At 45.3% G+C, this 23,192-nt stretch overlaps 1 protein-coding gene across 1 annotated transcript in view; it reads right to left on the minus strand.

Annotated features, from left to right (window-relative positions):
- The window catches only part of cdk6 (cyclin dependent kinase 6), a 39,364-nt gene extending 22,219 nt beyond the window's left edge, over nucleotides 1-17,145 (minus strand). Inside the window, exons 1-4 of the mRNA XM_029248431.1 lie at nucleotides 16,227-17,145; nucleotides 14,982-15,358; nucleotides 7,611-7,746; nucleotides 1,621-1,788 (exon numbers count right to left, since the gene is read on the minus strand). Coding sequence (XP_029104264.1) covers nucleotides 1,621-1,788; nucleotides 7,611-7,746; nucleotides 14,982-15,202 — 525 coding nt within the window. The 5' untranslated portion in view covers nucleotides 15,203-15,358; nucleotides 16,227-17,145. The remainder of the gene's footprint in view (nucleotides 1-1,620; nucleotides 1,789-7,610; nucleotides 7,747-14,981; nucleotides 15,359-16,226) is intronic.
- Nucleotides 17,146-23,192: the final 6,047 nt, after the last annotated feature.

Below are 23,192 nucleotides of genomic sequence, written 5' to 3' on the forward strand. Positions count from 1 at the left end.
TGGACTGGTGTCCCGTCCTCGGTGTGTCCCCTCTCCCTCCAGCCTTGTGCCCTATGCTGCCGGTTTAGGCTTCGGCTTGGCACAAGTGATTTCAGACTGTGTGTGTGTGTTAACTGTCACACAAAAACATTAGTTATCACACATAAAAATACAAACAAGGATGACTTCAGTCATATACTTTTTAAGGGAGCAGGTGGTGTTAGAGCCATTGGTTTCCAACCAGAAGGTGCTGGGTTCAAACCCCACTCCTGCTGTACTAGCCCTGGTCAAGCTACTTACCCTGGCCTTATACCGTAATAGCACCCCGCTCTATAAATGGGAAAAAAATCACTGTAACTTTTATTATTTAACACTGTAAAGCACCTTGGACAAAGGAGTCCAGTAAATAAATGTCCGAAAATTTTACCTGTATCAATAACAAACTGTACAATGCCTGGAGGAAAACGCATTGGGCATGAATACAACTACACTTGTATTCGGGCAGCTGGTAGTGCAGTGGTTAGAGCTGCTGCCTTTGGCCCCAAAGGTCACAGGGTTGAGTCATATCCCCAGCTGTAATACCCTTGAGCAAGGCACTTACCCTAAAATTGATTCAATAAAAATTACCCAGATGGGTAAATAATTGTAAGTAGCTTAACACTTTAAGTCGCTTTGGAGAAAAACTAAGTGAAGTAATGCAAACATTTTCCCAGGTATGTAAATTGCCGTACATTTGCTAGAGAAAATATGTCAATGCTGACAGTTGGACGGCCCACTTATTCCAACCTTACATCGAACAAAGACTTCTAAAGGTGCGTGTTATCTGCAGACATCTGAATCATTGGAAAAGAATATGGCTTCAAAAGGTGAGTGTAGGAGGGAAGAACAAGCCTCCCTGCCCGAGTAGCCGATCATGAAACCTGCAGATGTGGCTGCCGTTCCCACTCCACCCGTCGCATTATTTACACGCATCTGGGGCGGCATCTGACTCAGCCTTTCACGCCTATCTCCGGGGACATCCGACCCTTTCACATCGGCAACATGTCGCACTCACGAGCTCACCGGAGGGAATTCGGAGCCCAACAAAAGGCCCTAAGAAAGCAATTCTCAGTCAAAGAGCCTTTGCTTTGATACTGCAGGTCTGGCTGATCTCAGTATGTGTGAGAACCCATACAGGGAATAGACACATAAAAGAAAAAGGACAGAGAGTGAGAGAGAAAATGAGACAGGAGAGGATAGAAAACAAGATCAAGTTTAGGCCCTCAAGCAACTCTTTTGTCATAGATGAACAACTCCTTTGTCTTGGAAATATTGTGAGAACGGCATCAAATAGAACAGCTTAAAAAATGACTTCCAATTAGGAAAATCACACACTGTCACCTCAGGCAAACACCTTTACGGAGCATTATATGTAATGGGGAAATTCTACGATTGTTCAGTGATCTCGACAAACTGAAGTCTTTCATTTGGTCTTTCCTCCTCAGCAGCGATGAAGGGAGTCTTTGAGAGCCAGAAATATGTAGCGTGCATGCACAACCACAGCAAACTAAGACACGTACAGGATATAAGGGAATAGTGATGATTTGACCATCCGAAATTCACTGAGATATGACCATCAAATGGAGCATCCCAAATACTTACTACTGAGGTAAGTGCCATCTGAAAGCTGTATATTCTGGCCAGGCCAAAGTCGGCTAGCTTGATCTGTCCGCCGCTGGTGACCAGAATGTTCTGGGGCTTGAGGTCACGGTGAACCACTCGATGGGAGTGGAGGAAGTCCAGGCCTTGCAGGAGCTGGTACATCATGTCCTGTAAAACCATCAGGAGGAACACAGAACAAAGTCTCAAAAGTCATTCCTGCTGATTCCCAGTCATCGGCTACAAGAAATTACAGAAGAAGATACAGTATATGTACAGCAGGTAACAAACACATAAAGAAATGTATTTTTCTCAAACAAATATTTAAATATCAGATATTCAAAACATGTATATATGGGGACAATTACTTGAATCATTCTTTTCAAATCTCATGACTAAACTGCAAAGCACATAGACACTTTGCTTCTTCCATAACATAACTGCATGCACTTCCTGCTTCGTACTTCCTGTCACATGACAATCTCAACCAATCACAGCATCAATTATGCTAAACCAGATTCAGCTGATTCAATTATTCAAATTATAAGCAGTTGTTGACAATGGAATGGGATATAAAGAGCTTCTGTAACAGGAATACCCCTGAACTATTATGAATGAAATGTTGCTGTTGTAGTTTATGAGTTAGAGTCTAAAGGTGACTGATGGTCCAAAAACTCCTCTGCTGCGCTGTTCATGCCACCAATTTGAAAAATTTGGATAAGCGGCAGAATTAAATCCTTTTTCTTGCAAACACTAATAAATACCTACATATGTTGGTGTTACTTTCACACATTAAAAATATCATTTATTCTGGACAATTTTTAATTTTAGGTTAAATATTTTCTAAAATATTTTCTTCAGTAAGAAATTATAAAATGACCCCCTAATAAAGGGAATCCATTTTACACAACGAATTAACCCCATTCAACGAGCGATGGGTGTACATAATTCTTCTTTGAGTTGAAGCAGCGGCTACCATGCGTACCCCCTTTGAAAATCTATCAAAATACAGCCGCTCTAATGAGATGGCGTACGGGTCGGAGCGCGGCCGATTCTACCGGGGAGAGTCGGAACATCGGTGCCCGGAACGAGCCAAAGAGAAAGAAGGGCGCTCCCGTGCCACGGCCGAGGTAAGAGGCGGCCCCTTTAAACGCTAAAGCGCGGCAGATGTTGATAACCGACACTGCAGCAAGCAGGAAAGACGTGCGGCCGCGAGGCCCCGGTGGCAGACCCCCGTTTCCCCGCCGGAGCTGTCTGCGCGACGGGGTCAAAGCTGCGTCTGCTTTCAGAGCCTGCGCGCGGCACACGCTCTCTGCCAGTCGTGGAAGGAGAAGACGAAAAGGCGCAACGGCCATTTCCTCTGGTGTAACTTGCTCATACGACAGGGGAGAAATGCATGTTTAACAGGAGTTAGAGTGAGCACGTGAGAGGTGGTCGGGGTGGCAGGAGGCGCGGGGGGCATTGTAAAGCGGGGGATGGGGAGGCGGGTTCCCACTTGCCGCTTGAATTGCTTTGAGACCGGGTGCAGGCGCCTACCCGAGATCCGAGCCAAGACCTCACAAGAACCCGCGGACGGGGGCCCGCAGGTCCATTCACGAACAAGCCAGCTGGTCAGTGATTAAAAACGCTGAGACAATGGCATGCACACTCAAGCAGAAAACATTTGCAAACGGCAGCGATCTGACTGGGGACAGTTTCACAATGCGAAGAAAGGCAGGCTTAGGGAACGAGGAAGAAAGGTCCCCGTGTGCAGGGTGGAGACAGTCAGGCCCATAAACACAGCCTCCCCCATGTCCATCCAGCCCCATTCGGGCACGACCCATAAAGAACATCTCAGCCCTGAGCTCGAGTTAGCTGCGAGTAGGCATTTTGTCGCTATATTAATGTCCACTTTTAGTCTGTGAAGCATCCTGTGTGGCGTTTCCTAGTTCCCACCGGTGACATGAAGCCCACCACCGATACACTGGTCAACAGATACTCCGACGCTACCCAACGTGTCGCGTCAAAGGTCTGCTATGAATGTTCAGCGCGGCATGGTGTTGGTTGACCTTCATCCCCTGCAAGCCTGCCCAGGACAGACCAAACAGGGTTCTGAAACTTCTGGAGAGATGCAAAAAAAAAAAAAAAAAACAAAAAAAAAAGACATCAGCATCTGGCAATGTTTTACCCTACTGCATCTGAATGCAGATTAATATTTACCCTGTTTTCTGCACCAGACGAAGGCCTTTCAGCGTGCTTGCTGAAAAAAAAGCATCTGACTGAACAAGTGCCCGATAAATCAATTAAGGTATCTGTGGAATCCTTCACCCCGTTCCAAAACACGGGAAACCAAAAGCCAGAGTGTATGCGAGCACTAAACAAGGACACGCTCCCTCCAGAGTTTTCCGTGTGTTTTACTCTGTTACGGCCTTCACGCGTCTATATCAAGTCATTTATTTGACATTAAACTATAAGTTAGCCAAGTAACAATATGGTCGCGGTAGAAGAAAGAGAAAACGACAACAAAAAGAGCAGGATCGCTCGGCGGCTGACATATAACAATGAGGCCAGTATGGCGGAATTCATCAAATGGCTTTTGAGGTCCATTCCGCAAAAAATTGACAGGCAGCATCCGAGAGGCTCCCAGAGAGCCGGGAAGCGCAAAGGAAGACGAAGGACGCAAATAAAGGGGGCGTCCAGATTGGCCCAAACATGCTTACAGGGTGCACCCTTTTTCATGTAAATATGGCAGAAGCTGCAATATTGTTTATTGTCGGCGGGCATAATGCAGGACATCTGCCTGTTGACGCTGCTGTAACTCTCTCCCTATGCTTCATTAACCTCCTCATTATGGGCAGGAGATGGGATTCGGTGGGGCGCGGGCTCGCTGGTCCAGCCACACTCCCGAGGCAAGGAGAAACTGCTTGATGTCTTTCCAGCCCATTTCATCCCTGGGCCCCTTTCGTCAATTACCATGTGGTGGGTCTGAATGGGCTGTTTCTGCAATCTGGTATCCGCAGTAGGAGTGCAAATTAAGTTGTTAAAGGATTCTTAGAGAATCGTGCTTATTTATCGTCGTCGGGAGAAAAAAAAGATGGCATTTATGTTTACCCGGTTCCTTTCCCCTTCCTGGACATTTTTGGTGCTCCAGTTTGGGGGGGAAAAAAAAAAAGGGAAAAAAACAGGCTTACCCCACCCCTTGGACATTCGAAGAATGACAGGGGATGCTGTTTTAAGGTTGAGTTTTTCAAGAGATTTCGACACTGGAAATGCAGCACAACTGATGTTTCTATAAATGATCTGTTAACTTTTCCTGTCTAAACGTAACCGCACAGCTATGTAAACGTAATGCACGCTTGCTGCTGTCCAGCTGTTGCACTCGCTGTCCTTCCGCCAAATGGCGATCTTCTCAGCGCTGGAAGCCGAAACCAGCACAGCTCATCTTCAGCACGCCGCACCCAGAGTGCAAGTAGCTCGCATTAACTCGCGGGATCAGTATCCGTCATATTTCACATCGCCTGCTGTCCCACGGCTCTGTTTTCCCACCTCGCAAGCTGATGTGGAGCCGTGGCTTGCGTTCCACGCTGAGGGATACGTAAATCTGGAGAACGCTGTCAGAGCTGCACCCGTGAAACCAAAGATGGCACACTAAACCAACCTTCCATCACCGCTGTATAGAAAACCATGCGAGTAAGAATATGGTGAAGAGAAGGAATGCCTGTACATGGAGGCATTAGAGAAATAATGAGGAAACAAGTCTCATACTGAAACATCCCTCAAGTCCATTTGTTGTTGGATGCAGTACGGAAGGGCTCTCTGAAAACGGTTCTCTCAGCAGGTGGTAATGATCCCAGTATGCGGGGTATGTCCCGTTTTCCTGCCAGTTGAGTTCTAAATTTCTTAGTCTGGACCGCAGTGCTGTTCTCCATTTTTTCTTCACATCCACTGGACTAAATAAAGAGTGTAATAAATGCATTTAATTAATACATATATTCTACTTATAATATAGAGGGGGTGCGGGGGCGCAGTGGGTTTGACCGGGTCCTGCTCTCCCGTGAGTCTGGGGTTCGAGTCCAGTTTGGGGTGCCTTGTGATGGACTAGCATCCTGTCCTGGGTGTGTCCCCTCCCCCTCCAGCCTTACGCCCTGTGTCGCCGGGTTAGGCTCTGGCTCCCCATGTGGAGCAAGCGGTTTCAGATGATGTGATGTACTTATAATATACGGGTGGTTTCTGCTGAATACGAACCTTTAATGGGTTTTCAGCAAAAATAAAAAGCTTGCTTTTTCATCAGCCAGATGATCCTATATTAGTAGGCGACACCCGTCTCCTGTTTGGTGGAGGTCTACGGAGGGTAGAAGGCACAGTACATACGTACTCTGCGACTTGTGAACGTTTTCCTGTCCGCAGCACGCTCACCCACAGCACTCTCTGTATTCCCGTCGGTCTTCTCTCAGTTAATGTCGCCCATGAGATTTAAAACAACAAGTCTGATGAGATTCATAACAACATTCCTGTACCATGATATTTACATTAACAGAGTATCTTGCTATTTTCAGCCGGTTTCAAAGAGCATTTCCCACGTTTCCTTCGGGCTCCGGGAAGGTAAAGCTTCTAGGTGGCGAAACTGTCACGAGGAATTTTATGAAGTTAAAACCTCAGACTGTAACAGTGTGCCAAGAAAAGAAGTGCGCAAAAGCTGATAAAGTAATAACATATTCAATTATAATGTATCGCTATATAATGTGATGAGGAAGAACATTTGAACAACGTGAATGTTCATGGATCTTCCCTTTCAGATGAGATGGCTATGCTTGTAGCAACAGAATTAAGAAACGAGAGTGACCAGATTGAGGAAACAAGCATAAGTATGAGAAGGCAGCCTAAGTAAACACGTGCGTTTCGCGATATCCACGGGGACCCCGGGCGTAAGGATCGACTTGTCGGAACACGTGTTTTGGGATCCCTGGCGCTGCCAGCCTGGTAGTGGTAACGCGCGAGAATCTTTTGTCGATAGCGAAGGCCGCAAGGCGAGGAAGCGAGGCACTCCCGCTGCAGAGCGCGCACATAACCGCATTCGCAGCACAGCTGTGTGAAACAAATCAGAGCACAATAAAAATAAGAGAAGTAAGCCATCTCAATTCCTTAAGTAGCTGCCTGTCACCATGTGCGCTGGCCTACAGAAGTTCTCTCTCGCATGCTTCCCATCGCCCACGTGTTTCTAGAACCTGGTTCGACCGTGTTCCCCGTGCACGTATAACATGGGAAGAGTGGGTGTCACGATTTAAAACTATTCCATCAGTTATGCACAATATACACCCCGTGTGTACACAGCGATCGTATACGTGGAGGCGGAGCGACATAAGAGTGCTCGATCGGCAGGGCGATACCTGGCGCGTCACGAAGGTATACTTCTCCCAGTACAGATGCTCCTCGACTTACAACGGTTCGACTTCTAATTTTTTCGACTTTACGATGGAGAGCTGGCGATAGACATTCAGTAGAAACCGTACTTTGAATTTTGAATTTAGATTTTTTCCCGGGCAAGCGATATGCGGTGCGATACTCTCTCGCGATGCCGGGCTGCGGCAGCGATTCGCATCTCCCAGTCTGTCAGTCTGTCAAGTGGTTGTGTTTTGTGCATCTATAATGTCGCAGAAACGCCCATCTCTGTCTTCCGCTACTGGTGGGAAGAAGAAGACTAAGGCAATTATTCTTCATGAGAAACTCAAGATAACTGTCCAGCATGAAGGCGGCAAGCCCCTAATGGCCATCACACGTATGCTAGACTATGACGTTCGGTAGCTTAGGTGCGTCAAATGCATTTTTCGACTTCCGATATTTTCGACTTACGATGGGTTTCACGGAACATAACCCCATCGTAAATCGGGGACCACCTGTAGTCTTTATGTGTCAGATTCGCATGTCACGTCACTGTTTGCACATACAGGAAAAAATCCACAGCTGTCAAGAGTGTCAGGAGATAAGACATCTTTGCTGGTAGCTTGGTACAGTACCTTAATGGTTTCTGGTGGCACACCTGGCTCAGGTGCCTTCTCCAGGTACGTGGTCAGGTCCTGATCCACATGCTCGAAGACCAGCGTCAGTTTGGTCTCTCTGTCAGTTCTGGACACCGTGCACACGTCAAACAGTCTGGGGAAAAGGACAGAAGCGCACGTCGGTACGGCCTGTAACGTCTGAACTCTGGACCGTTGCGGCAACTGATTATTCATTTCATAAATCCACTCAAAGGGATTTCACAGTCATTCATTTTTCAGATAAATATGCATTTACTGTAAAGTCTGTTCTACAGGTCAAAAATGCTTATTCATCAGCCCCCACCCCCAGCCCTTCCCTGTTCGTCACAGAGCACACTGTCAATTTCACAGTACCTGATTATTTAGAAAAACACTACATTTTAATACTGAGCAAAAGGGAGAAGCTTGCTGATATCTACCGTATAATCATTCTCTTCTTCTGAAATGACGGCATTTTTATTTCTTCAAAAAGGAATGATTTAGAACCAGAGAGATTTTTAAGAAATTTGCATCCTGACATTACAAAGTCGAAAGTCCGGTATTTCACACTACCATGGACACACAGCGCTGTCTCTTACCAATTTGTGCTCTCATAGAGGACACTTGAAGCTGGACATGGATTCAGAAGTTGCCTAGTGCATTGCAAGTGGGTCTGAGACACATGTTCTTCATGCCAAGCAGTACACAGCAGCTGCAGGAGACGCAGCTCGGTCACTCGGGACTAGAGCGAAGGAGGCATGATCACGAACGCCCCGTGGGAAAGGTCCACATTTCGACATCTCATCTACTTGATGACCTTTCATATGCATACAGAAAACGCCTTTTGAGTTTCCTGACCCAGATTCTCAGATTCAGACTGAACCTGCAGCTCAGGATGACCAGCAGAAAGACCACGTGTCAAGTTGCAGAAAGTGAAGGGCGAAAGTAACACACACTTCTGCTTGGCCGTTCTTTCATTTTAACTTGCTCACACAAGCAGGAAAGATGGCCATGCAGTGCTCAGGTCTGAATTCCACATTTTTATGATTTAGGTTAACCGTACAGATAGCTAACCTGGGTGCCAACTGGGTGATTTGAGTCCACCCAGGGACGGTCGTCTGCTATGTCCTTATTGCGCTGCACCGAAACAAATGGCTCCTGTGGACAGCGTGTCTGATCGAACAACACTGCGTCCTTGAGTACTGGAGCCCAGCTTCTCTCGCTCATGCACGGACAGTGGGTGGGGTGCTGGTTCAGAACATGGCCTTGTAGCCCGAAGGTTGCTGGCACAAGCTTTATGCCCTTTTACTGCTGTAGTACCCGTGATCAAAGTACTTACCCTAAATTGCTCCACACTGAAGTTACTCATCTGCACAAATCACTTTGGATGAAAGTGTCAACTAAGCAACTTACATTTGTCCGTTCAGTTAACGCTTTTTCCACAAAGTGACTTACAATGTTAAGCTACTTACACTTGTTCACCCATTTACACAGCTGGGCAATTTTACTGGAGCAATTTAGGGTAAGTACCTTGCTTAAGGGTACTACAGCTAGATGTGGGAACCAATAACCTTCTGATCTAAAGGCAGCAGTTCTAACCACTACACTTCCAGCTGCCCCTTGTAACACCGTTATAACAATGTAGGTCTTGGATAACTGCTCTATGTACAACGTACAGCAGCAGTGAGTACACCCCTGTGCAATATCACTTAACGTCAAATGATTCAAAATTGTATCACCTCTCAATAACTGGATTATTTATAAGTTCACAAGTAGGGTATTTGCTCTTATGTAAAATTAAAAACTAATAGTTTAGATTTATCCATCCATTGTCAACAATCGCTTGTCCTGAGCGGGACTGCGGTGAGCTGGAGTCTTACCTGGCAGAGGGGGGTCACACCCAGAATAGGACGCCAGTCTGTCACAAGGCACCCCAAGGAGGGCTTGAAGCCCAGACCCACCCCACACCGGCTGAACCTTCCGCACCACCACGCCCCCCAGGTTAGATTTACTCTATTAAAAATACAGGCCCCACAGTAGGAACTCAATGCAACAAAAGTCGGTATACCTTTCCTTACTGAGATTTGAATCTTTTATGTTTTCAATACTTTGTATGTCCACCTTTATTTTTGATGACAAACTCAATCCCCCTCAGCATGAAGGATACCCGTGTTGCACAAATTTCTGGAGAGATGTTCTGCCATCCTTCAGAGACTATTTTTTTCTGCTGCTCTTTGCTGGAGGGGTTATGTTACTCTACACTTCTCTTTAAAATATCTCAAAGGTGTTCTACTGCATTCAAGTCAAGCGACATACTTGGCCAGATTATAGTTTTCACTTTTTTCTTCCTTAGAAGCTCTTGCGTGATTTTGGCAGTGTGCTATGGATCATTATCGTGCTAGAACATTCCTCTTCTGCCAAGATTCTGGAGACTGGAAGTCATCTTGTCAGCCAGTATTTTGGTATATCCACAGGCATTCATGGTGCCATCTAAAAATGTCATCTCCCCAAAACGTTTTGCACTCATGCAGCCCCATACCATGACACTCCCACCTCCGTGCTTCACCGTCGGGATTATGCATTCACTGTGGTGGTCCTGGCCAGGCTCACACCAAACATGCTGCACTCCATCTGAGCTAAACAAATTTATCTTGTCTCATCTGACCAAAGAATGTGCTCCCAGTACTCGTCAGGCTTCTTCTCATGTTCTTTAATAAAGTTCAATCTTGTAGTTTTGTGCCGAAGAGCAAGCAAGGGTTTTCTTTTTGGACGCCATCCATAGAGGTTGACGTTATGCAATGTCCTTTGCACTGTCTGAGCTGTCACAGAAACTCCGATTTCCATCAATAACCCTTGTTCCAAGTCTGAAGCACTTACCCGTCTGTTTTTCAGAGCTAGGTTGTGCAAGTAGCGCACTGTCCGTGGCGTCATTTTAGGAGGACGGCCATTGAGGCTCTGATTAGTGGTACTATGGCTCATTCTGTAGCTCCTCATTACTGCTGCAACTGTGTTCAAACTAATTTTTAGTCACCCATCTTCCTATATCCTTTCCATTTTTGTAAAGTATCATAAACAAATTTTTTTTATTCTTCTGATAATTCTTTTCCATGTGGAGCCATGATGCAGACATGCAGATAGACACGCCCCATAGGTCCAAAACAGAGAAAGTTCTGGTGTTCACAGGAGAGGAGGATTAAGTCTGTCATCAAAAATAAAGGCGGACATATGAAGTATTGAAAAAAAAAGATTAGAATCTCAGTAAGGAAAAGGGTACTGACTTTTGTTGTACTGAGTTCCTGTTGTGGGGCCTGTATTTTTAATATAGCAAATCTAAACTTATAGTTTTTACTTTTACAAAAGAGCAAATACCCTGCTTGTCAACGTAGAAATAATGCAATTATTGAGAGGTGACACAGTTTTGAATCATTTGACATTTAAGTTATATTGCACAGCGGTGTACTCACTTCTGTTGTATATTGTATTTCATCATGTAGATGTTCAGTAACTGTCAGACACTGGTCATAAGATTAAAACGGTTAAATAAATGTCTTAAACACTTAACTGGTCTGACATAATGGAATATGCAAAGAAATAGGAAACGGATAATGTGAAACACATCAGGATCATCTATGGTTTCAGGAAGCTCAGAGGCACAGCGTTTGCATGATTATGCTTTGCCTTTTCCGATAAGTATCCAAATATTTATCAGCAAACTCTCTCAGAAAAATGCATTTCCTGATTTGCTCCTTGCGCACGTCCTGTGAACCAGGACACGTGTAAGAAACTGGTCCAAACCCAGCCTAAACAAACAGCCACATAGTATGCAACAAGTCCATATTTGTCTGTCCTGTGAAAAGCCTAAATGAGAGTGTAGTCAATTGCAGAACTCGGGTTCGAATCCCACTCCTGCTGAGTTCCTCTGCGCAAAATACTGAACGCTGAACTCATACAGTAAAAATTATCCAGCTATACACAGGTACAATACACAAACCTACCACTGCAACAAAGATGTCAGATAAATAATGGCAAATAATACCAATATTAACAATAAATTTATTGCTAAATCCTTCACGCTCAACATTAACATCTCGGTTTTACAAAAACGAGCAGCGATATGCACAGCATCTGTTGTCAGAAGAGCCCTTGGCACCGTTAGCAGTGCTTAATAACATATATTTTCCTTTGAGCTGGCCTAGACCAGACAACCCTAACTCTTAGCTGACTTGAATCCTGGAATTTACCTCCTACACAAGACCTTCAGCTATGCCCTCTCTCAAGAAGACTCCTGAGCAGGTACAGTTTAATAACAGCTGAAAACTTGTGAAATCCAAAGAACTGGAATAATAATAATAATAATAATAATAATAATAATAATAATAATAATAATAAAAAACCTAGCCACATGGTTTTATCAGCCCTAACAACAGAACTGGATGTGTATCTCCACTGCACTGTCTCTCCTTCCAGCCTCAGCCACAGGGCAACCTACATGAGAACAGGAGTCCCAGGCCAGACTTATCTGGCCATGTCATCTCTCACAAACCAAGGTGACATCGTTCTCTGAGCTGCGGCTGATATATTAAACATACGTGCAGATGGTCGGAAGCTCACATAGCCCTGCGCTAATCACTGCAGCCAACTGCCAGGCCGGGCGCAACATGTGCTTCTAAAGCTTTGTGCACATGCAGGTCACAGAAATGAGGCTATTGTCATGGCAGATGTCCAGCTTGCTCACCCCCAGCCCCACGTGCCTGCTCACTGCAGCCCACCAGCAGCCTCCCGACACTCGAACAAGGATATGTGGGTGTCTCATAGAGAAATATGTAAATATTTCTTTTGTTCGTGATACGTTATATTAAGCAATAGAACAGAAATTTAGTAAGAAGGTTAAATTCACAGAGAACTGTAACAACTCTGGACCTCTGCGACTCTACATTGGACAAGCAGTTATTGATAATGGACAAATTAATGATTATAACAGACTGTGTCCACTTAATTCCCAATGAGCTATGCTGCACAAATATTCTATTGTTTTCCGAATGGGAGAGCCACACACAAGAGACGTACCAAATGGTGAGCAATTGTATATGCCCGGGAAACTACAATTACATCAACTTCAAAGGCCACTGGTTGTTACCCCTTCAGATGTTTTCATAAATGACCTGCAACTATTGAGCTGGCTTAGATCAGGGTCTTCAGCCAGTGTGAGAAACAATGAAGAACGACGGCTACGAAGATATGACAGTCTGCAGAAATGTTGGTTGCATAAGAGTTCACTGCAAGATGTTCCTCCTTCTTAATAAAACTAGCTGTGCTGGAGGTTGCAAAGGCCCATTCTTTCCACAAAATTCAATCGAAATCAATCAAAAAAAGAAAATCACATTAGTAATTGTCCTTTGAACCACATTAAGTAACAGATTACTATAATTCCGTGCTCTTTTGGCGAAGGCTCTTCAACGTCAAAGTCAGCGGAAGCTTCCATCATGAGCACCATCATGGCAACGTCAGGTAAGGCGGCACGGCCGTCTCTCCAACATAACCATCCGTGTGCGCTAAACATGTGCATGAAAGCCAACTAGCCCTCAAATAAGGATGTGAACAGATAAAAATAGATTGATTTGTTTAGCTTCCCATCAAAAAGGGCTGTGAAGAGAGCAAATAGGAGCGAGCCATGAGAAAGAGCAGTAAGAACTGTAGTACACTCAACTTTCCAGCAGCACTAAAGAAATTCCCCACGAAACTCAAAAGTAACTAAATGATTACTTGAACTCATTTAGCTGACTCATATACCGAAATGATAAGATAAACTGAGATGTCAGGAATGTCTCACAAAAAGCACACATTTCACTTGCTGAGTCATAAGGGGCCCAGGCGCTCCCGCAGCTCTAGCTCAGAGTACCGATGACTGAATGCAAAAGCCATGAGGCGTCGAGCGCCAGCACTTTTTCTACAGATAACCTTGTATGGCTGTGCCAGGTAACGTGTAGCCTGTCTGGTTCCAAAAGTTATACATCAGCTAAATTTGACAAAGAATTCTAGAAGTCAATGAGGAACTTGCAAGCTATGTAGATGCGGGGCCAGCAGGTAGCGTAGCGGTTAAGGGTAGGGGGTGGTAACTGGGGCAGCCTTGCTGTCGTACCCTTGAGCAAGACATTGAACCACTTTCACAGCTGTATAAAATGGATAAAATCATTGGCGTAATAATAAAAACTAATGTCACCACATGTAAAGCTATGACACTTGTTAAATGGCTTTAAAGCATTTTTTACACCATATTTCACAGTCCGATTCCTGCTAAATATAACTCACAACTAGTGTTTAGGGATTAAGTGTAAAAAGAATGAGGAAAAAAAAGATGAGAAATTCTGTACATTGCAATATTAACCTGCAGACAACATCTTAACATTTGGACAATTCCACGTGCTCTTTTCATATTTCTTCCTTTATACTTTCACGGTTTTGATATTGATGAACCTCGGTGCAGCAAGTGGTAGGTTTGCTTGAGACTTTCATGTCTGCAGCTATGTCTCCTTCTCTCGATGTAATGCACAAATTGTACTTTTGCTGAGATGTACGTCGCTTTGGACAAAAGCGTCTGCTAAATGAATAAATGTAAATGTAAATGTAAATGATATTGATATTGCAGGTGGCAGTTAAGGCAAAAATGCAACCTGAAAGTTGCCGGATCAAGTCCCCTTTATAAATACTGCTGTAGTACCATGGATCAAGGTACTTACCCTAAATGACCCCGGAAGGAATACTCTACTGTATAAATGGGTCGTATAGAGTTAATTGCTCTGCACAAAAATATCAGCAAATGACTGCTTGTCGGTTTTAGAGATCACCGCAAATACACCTCTCAAATTCATAAACGTACTGTCCAGAAATTAAGTTATAATTTTGTGTCACGCTGTGCCTGGACCACCGCGAGCCTGAAACGGACAAGCGGTCGTTGATGATGGATGGACGGATGTTCAGGTAACGTAAATCCAATCTTAAAAGAAAAAAAATTGCATAAACCGTATCATATGTAAGTTAATAGCGTACAGACAACAGGTGCAACAGGTGAGGCATTCGTGATAACTATACCGACAGATGTTATTTTTCAGTTGTGGGGAATTTTGCTCACGAGGCGTGTGCGTGGAAATTATTAACCTATATTTAGCTGATGCCTTTGTTCAAGAACACTTGACATGTTTGATGATCAACCGTAGTAGAGCGAGCGGCCCAAGTCCAGCAGGGGATCCGCAGCAGGAGCGTCGGCATTAGAGGAGAAGGACCCTGACCACTACGCCCCCTGCCGCCACCTGCCGCCACCTGCCGCCCCCGCTGTGCGTAAAACGTCGGGCGGACGCGCACACGGCGCCTCACCTGACCACGTTGGGGTGCTCGAAGGACTCGAGCTGCCTCAGCACCGCCACCTCGCGGATGGTGGAGAGCGGCATGCCCTCCTCCTCCGTCTGCACGCGCACCCGCTTGAGGGCCACGAAGCGGCCGTTCTTCAGGTCGCGCGCCTTGTACACCTTCCCGTAGGCGCCCTCGCCGATCTCGGCCACGGGCTCGTACTGCTGGCCGCAGCCCTCCCTCTCCATGGCTCTTCGTGTCGCAGCGCTCCGACTCCTTGGCTCTTGGCTTCGAATCGAAGGCTTTTGCTCTCAGGTCCCACCTCCCGGACGCAGCCGCGGCGCACACTCGCCCCGAACTTCACAGAAACATCATCTGAGACGCGCGAGTGCCATTCGCACCACCTACGACGTGGAGTGAGGAGAAGTTAAGTGAGGGAAACGGAGAGGCCGAGGGAGCCGCGCGCGTTCACACAGGGGAAAAAAAAGCAGCCTTTAAATGGACTAAGTTGCTTGTCTCCAGCAGCCCCCCGCCCGCCCCCCCCGACGCCTTCAGGGGAGCCTATAATAATCCATACCGAGGCTCACACAATATTCATGATATACATTGCCGCTGAGCCGAAGCCGTCCGCGCGCTGCTGCCCGACACAAACGCACACTGATTTATATGGGAGCGCATAGAAATAATAAGGTTTGGGCAGCGCGTGCAGCTGCAGCGAGACTGAGAGCTTCGCTCCACAAGTGTGTGCGTTGCGAATAGCAGCAGCATAACAATAATGATAATAATGATGATGATAATAATGAGAAAAATAAACATTCCCGGAGAGAGCCGCGTGCGCCGGTTCTTCGCGGAGAGCATTGTGTAAGCGATGACTTCGGAAGACAGCGGCTTTGAGCCTTTCAGCTGCCCAGGGTCCGAGGGCTGTCGCGAGCCTCGAGCACGTGGCTGTCTACTGTATTGTCTCCACTTCCCATACAAATAAAACATGACACTTCGAAAAACCCCACCGAGGGCACTTGAGCAAAGATGTTTACCCACGAGACGCTCGGTGGCGTTTACTTTGGCGTGGGACTCTCGGGCTATTCGCAAGTTATGATTTTTTTTTAAAATTTCCTACTTTTTAACAGCGCAGATCTGTGTGAAGCAGGGCAGAGCAGCATGCGACGCAGAAATATGTCCCGCGAAACACGCGGCCGCACGCGCGCCCGATCTGCAGATCAATAGCAAACATGCAAAATGATAATAGCGAACACCGTGCAGTGCTGGGGTTACCTGGCCGACAAGAGTGTGTGAAGGGAGGTCCTCCTCGCGTGCGCGTCCTCTCTGACCTGCCATGAAGCTGCGCTTTTCCCTTCTCGCGGGGGTGGGGGTGAGGGGGGAGTGGCGCGGGTGGAGGTCGGGGGGGGTTGGGGGGGGGGTAAAGTTTGCAGATGCCTCACAGATGCCCCAGTGTGCGTGCCCGGGGCCACACAGGTAGAAGGCTGGCGCGCGCCGCACACCCTGCGTACCCCATTGCCTCGCGCAGCGGTGCCCCCCGCGAGCGAGCGAGCGAGAGAGAGCGGCGTTCAGGATGAGATCAGCTGGGAAAAAAAATGCGGATGATGGTGTTGCCTGTTTTTCTCGCTCTCACAGTAGATCTTGAAAAGAGAGAAGTTTTTTTTTTCTTTCTTTTTTTTTTTTTTTAAAAGATCACGGTCCACTGCACGGTGGGCTCTCGTCTCGTCTCTGCGAGCAGCGTGTGAGCGGCGATCCGCCGTTCCCTGTGGACAGCCTTCCCCCGCGCTTCCCCTCGCCTCGCCTCGCCTCGCCTCGCCGTTCCCACGCTGGCTCAATGCGCCGCGACCCCCTTCGGAGAGGTCTGACACGGAGCAGGAACATTTCCGCATTCCTGTGCGACTACAAAGGCTCACCGCCTCCCCGCGCTCTCCGCCCGGCCTCGCGCTCTCACACACTGACTCTCGCGCTCCGCTAAGTTCGCGCGCACAGTTTCTCCGCGTTCGCTGTCCGAAACACCGGGACGGGCACGAGGCACGAGGGGCACGGGGGGAGGCGGCGATCGCACCGTTTGTTCCTGTGCTCGACACCCGGTCCCCGGCATGATCGGGGCTGCAGGGAGAGGACTCAGCCAGGACAGGACGCGAGCTGCACTTGCAGCCCGGACACACGCTTTCCGCACGCGGGCCCCGCTCGAGACCCGCAACTTTGTTTTACGTTCATATGCAGAAGTGTGATGTGAACTAAGTTTTTGTTGAATGTTCGTCGAATACTTAGTTTATGCCACATGGCCTGCAGGTTTTCCAAAAATTGCATGGAGGTAACATTCACACATGGAAATAACTATTATTATTATTATTATTATTATTATTATTGTTGTTGTTGTTGTTGAAATGTCACTGAAATGTCATATAGGCATCATATGCACAGCAGAGTACTTTTCATTAATTAAAAATATACATTTGAATGCAGAAACTGAATACACGCACATCATATGTGCTGAACTTAGACTAAATAACTCAAAACAATTCAGATTCCTCTGATGGGTGTTCAACAGAATGTCAAATTAATTAGTTTAATGTAAGCTTTACAATACAAATTCACATAAGCCTACCAGTCCTCTCTTTTTGATGCAAAATAGCAATTTACACACAGCTGATTAAATCAAGATTGGGAATCACACTACTACATCAGGAGACCTCCAAGAAATGTGGTAAAAAACTGGTATTCCATACACTTCAATGTTACATTGTTATGTACAGAAATAATCAAGCAGTGCATTATTTACAGCACACATATTGTCATTTCCAATGCAGGGTGACATTGAAATGAGAATTTATCTTTGCCTGCTAATACACTGATATGGACAGATTGCTCAGTGATGTACGGTACTTAGGAGAGAAGACGAGAAATAATATATTTGAACCATAGCCATAACTAAATTCCACTACTGACAGATTAAATTCCAAATTGACAAGTCATATGTTATGTGGTATATTAAATATCATCAGTTGTTGTGTGTCATGCATATATTTTACAAGGTAAATCTAATCAAAATTAATTTAAAAAAATTGTACTTATAAAGGCTAATAAAATATGAACCTTCATATAGGTTAGGAGAAATCTATATGAAGGTTTGAAATCAGTCAAAGTGGAAAATCGTAAGGGTCATTAGCATATGGGGATCACAAAGACAACGAAAATAGCCAAATGTAAACTTTGTGTCGGCTTTAGTTTTTATTTAGTACTATTATTCTTTTTGACAGGAAATACAATGATGCTGTTCTGCAGTAATTGGATCATTGCTTTGCCATGATCTTCACAGCATTTTTCCATCTGATTTGGAGTGGTCTGCGTGGACAGCTCTGAACACGTAGTTAAACAATAAAATCTCTCCCAGGACTTCAGTGCTAAATGTCATAGATTGTTAAATGTTAAATGGTGCAGAGTAACCATCAGTACAAGTAGGAACCATTTAACAAATGAAACGACAGCTGTGCTTGATGCCCAGGAGTAATTGAGCTGAATCCATAGTGAGAGCGTTGGGATGGAAACTGTGGAAGGTGACGTCCCTGTGATCTGTACTGAACTTTCTAAACATTATGGAAAATAGTCACCACTCTATTTATGTATCTCAAAAATGCAGAATAGTCTTACATTTTTTTTATTACTTTAATAATACAGAGAAGATTTCTAAAATATGTATCAGAATATACAAGCTTTTTCTTTTTAAGTTAATGGGATAGTAAAAATGTTTTTTTGATATGTACAATTTCCAGTTAATGCTTCATTAAACGCACAATGCTAAATGTTTTCATGGACAAACACAAGTACAGAAAAAAGGTTTTATTCCTGGGCTGAAACATTATTAAATATATTGCATAATAAAAACATATTAATAGTTTTGATATATGCATTGCATGGCAAACTGTAGTTAACTAACTGAGTTTGGTAAATTTTTGGCAAATTACATCTGAGCTGTATTTTAAGATTAAAATGTTTTACCAAGTCAGTATGGAATTGTGGGATTTTCCAGTAAGAATCTTATGAACTCCTAGCTCTGACAGAAGATAATAATTATATAATGACATTTTAAGGTCATGAACCTTTTTTTTACATTTTGATTTGACAATTTCAAAGACTGTTCTGTAACTGGAATATTGTAAGTTAAATTCTATTTCTGAGTAATAGAAACAGCATTACACACACACACACACACACACACACACACACACACAGAGTTCACCCAGTAAACTACCGTAGGTACCACCATGCAGTGGAAGCCATAACTCAAGTGTGATTTGCATAAATGAGTGTGAGCACTGCTGCTAGCACTGAGACGTCTCAGAAACCTGAGAATCTGAAATATTCATTTGAAAGCAGCCAATTGGGAAAGAAGTTCATATGGCGAGCAGCACTGACACGCCCACAAACTTTGCATTAGAAAGCAAGCAGCACAGACTATGGATTCTTTATTCTCAACAAATAACTGTAAATGCATTCCTTTACATTTATCCATCATCATTGTTTGTTTTAAATGAACACTGAAAGGCATCGCTTAGATGGAATAAATTAACATTCATAGTCCCTGGACTGCAAGAAAAAAAAGCATACAAGAAGTACTCCTGTAGGTTTGTTTATCCTTGCATTTCTGCAATGCATTGTGTTATAATTAAAAAATTTAAAAAAAAAACTACAACTTCTGATGTGCTAGCAAATCAGTTTCAATTACTACTGTATAATTTAAAAAAGGAGTAATGGGTTGAGGATACAGCATGATGTATATTCTATTAAATTCAAGTGAACACATGCAAATAATAATCCACAAAATACTAGATGTAGAAAAAACAATTAATTACCACAAATCCGGTAAAGACATCCTGTAAATGGATATTGATTAGAGATGAAGGTTTGCTGCCAAACTAAGCCATTAAAGAAGTGCTTTCTGGACACAAGTTGCTGTGAACAATCTGAATTTTTGATTCCTTTATTGCTCAACGCTGGAAAATGTTTTTCACTGTTTTGGATGATTTAAAAGTGCAGAGGCTGTTGCCCACAACACATGCTTATCAGCAAGCATTGGCAGTTGTCGATAAGCCGAACGGTGCCGGCAGACTGCAGGACTCCGCAAACTGATTAACCCCCCTGCTACGTGTGGCAGAAAGGTGACGCCGTTATATCACTTTGACAAAGATTTGTCTGGGCAGCCAGATAGAAGTGAAGGGGCTCGCCACGGTTTGACAAGTGCTTAACTCAGTTCATATGTTTGGCATAGACAGCAAATTCACATTATGAAATATTGTGAAACAGCTGGCTCGCAAATGAAGGCTGATTTCCACAGATGGGTGTCAGCGTGAGACGTTCGATGCCGGAGATCTCCGAGAGCTTCGGCTGGTTCGATGTTGCGCGACGCGAGCGCGCGATGCGAGGCGGTCCGCCCGGAAGGTCGGGAGGGTCACGCCGCCGTTCGGGTTCACGAGAGAAGTGTCGAGACGGGTGTGTCCACTTCGCGGGATCACGTTTCACACCTGCAAGCCAGAGGCCAAGAGAGAGGATGTTTGAAAAACGACACCCTCCAAATGGTGCAATTACTGTAAAGGATGACGGCGAGTGTCACGTGTGACCAGTAGCGGTTATGGTCATCGCACGACCAGAGGAAAGCCACTTCCTGAACTGAAGTCGGTGCAAGAGGCTTTTGTTAACCGTTCAGCGCCTTGCGGCGCGTACTCCGCTACGGCGCACGTAACGCGGCTAATGAGGGACCGATCCCCGTTTACAGATTAATCCAGATCTAATCAGTGACTCGTCCAACGGAGGTTTCTCAAAGGGCGCCCCGCGCCAGATCCTTGCCGACACACAAACGGCGCGACGGACAAAGACCCGGGAGCGGTCGGCACCGAGGAACGCAGAGGGCCTCGCGGAGCAGAGCGGAGCGCTGCTATTTAACCCTAATGTCGCGCGAGCGGACAATGCCGTGTTGTTTCTGTGTTGGCTTCATTCTGACCCGCCGAGTACAGAGCTCCCCTGCGCAGGCCCCCGGACAAGACTCGTTCTGTTGTGTATTTCCATGGAAACCAATCAACTAACTTGAGGACAGACATAAAACCTGCTCTTTGAAGAGCAGGACACCTGCCACCTCTGCAGATAGGGCCGGGAGCACAATACGTGTACACATTTCCTCTGTTTTGCTGGCAGTCTATAAAAACGCGTTTTCAGGGGAGAAAATAGGTTCGCTTTGCTTTAGGAAACAGTATTAAACGAAATGTTCTCTTCAGAGAAAGCAGGTACAGATAAGTTGCTTTAAATAACACATTTGCAAACAAGACACCGACATTGACAGCACAAGTTTCGCGGGGTTGCGAGCGGTCTTTTTTTTTAACTGCACAAAAAACTAAATTGCATAACTTAGAAATTAGCATGAACCAAAGGTTAACTGTTTGCACCGTAATAAAGTGATGAAAACCGAGTTTGCAAGTGAGATGAAAATTAAGAGAATGGCTAAGCCTATGTGGAGATCAGGCTTTGTAAAAATCATATATAAATATTTTAGGCTTAACGTTCCAATGCGGGGGGGGTTCGGCCGGTGCTTGCTGTGTGGGGGGTCCGCAGTTCGATGCCTGCTTGCGATAGACTGGCATCCCGTCCCGAGTGAGTCCCCTCCCCCTTGGCCTTACGCCCTGTGTTGCCTGGTTAGGCTCCGGCTCGCCTCGGGACTAGCGCTTGTTGATAATGACGCGACTTTCCAACGTGTTTAACGTAACAGTCGTAATTGCCTATATGTGTTTACTGTACACAAACATGCAGTGTTCAGGTAGTGAAAACCGCATCAGTGCAAAACAATCACACATATTAAGTTTGTGTTAATTGTCGTTCCGTGGATCTTTTTACTTTTGTTTTTAGCCGCGGCACCGCCATCCTTTCACGGCAACTGCCACATCTGCAATCAGTTCCTTTAATATTCAAGAAACCACACGAGAGAACGTGCAAAAACAGGAAGCGTGGCGACTGCTCATGGAAAGGTGACACGGAGCATGGTCTCCCAATGAATGTGTGAAAGGATTTACTGTCAGCGTGTTCAGGGCAAAATATACTGCATATGCATGTGGTCTAGCTTTAAGATTAAAGGTTATTTTATGGTTAACGCATCACTTTGGGGAATTAAAGAAGATGATTAGAAAATAAGATACCACTGTTTGGTCCGGCTGCCACACGTCTACGGCCCATTGATGTTCTGTCCCACCGCAGTCATGCGGACACCCCTGTATTCATGTGTAAAAGGGAGAGCCGCCCCCACATTCCACTAAAAGTTACCCATTCACCAGAAGGGCTGATGGTGAGCAGGGCACGCGCTGTAAAAAAAACGGTAGAATCGACGGAAACGGATGATGCGGTGCAATTCCGAGCTGTTGCTCATATTTAGTGAGTTACTGTATGGATTCTGCTGTCTTATTAGGAGAAAATGTGAGGATGTTTCCCCGAAGCGCAGTTTTCGGATGTACTTCTCAGTGGGAAGTGTGGATCAAAATGTGGAAAAATGTCAGCAAAGAACCCAAAAACCAGGAATACTTGACTGGAGGTGCACATGTACTGAGGTACAGTGCCACCAGAGTGTTTCCCAGCACTCAGCACCAGCATACAATGATTTACCGTGCCAGCATCATAAGGTTTATGAACCTGTACTGCTCCTTATATGGCACATTTCTCAATCAATGGCCACATTGTTCATATCGCTGCATATCATATCAAGGCATTTTAAAAAAGCCATAAAGTGTGTGGGTGTGCTGCTGTATTTTCGCAGTAAAAATAATAAAGGCTGGATTATTGACTGGGAGTAGTGCTGCGAGATAGAGCTTTCAAAGGAGCTCCAATCTGGGCTCGCTTGCTTGGCATCGCAGCTCTGCGCTCGTAAAACAGCCGCTTTATTTCACCCGGAGCTGGTCACAGCTGAGCTCCAGTCAGCTGGGTGTTTCACAGCCAGCTCCAATAAAAGGGATCCGCCACGGGGACAAGTCATCTCCACGCACCTATATAAAATGAAGGGCATTGTGCTGAAAAAAAGCTCTCAAATTCATTTCATGCTTTGAAAATATATGTGTTTCTCCTTCCGGTAAAAGTCTGTGTGCCTCTGGTGCTCCGCATAGAAATGAACAAGAGTGTCTAGAGAAAATAAACACGTTTCTACATCTAAAGCTCTTGCAGAATGCGGTTTTGTACACCCATCAACTATACATTGTAAAATGAGCA

The sequence above is a fragment of the Scleropages formosus genome, chromosome 23 (genome assembly GCF_900964775.1).
Source record: "Scleropages formosus chromosome 23, fSclFor1.1, whole genome shotgun sequence".
Lineage (NCBI taxonomy): Eukaryota > Metazoa > Chordata > Actinopteri > Osteoglossiformes > Osteoglossidae > Scleropages > Scleropages formosus.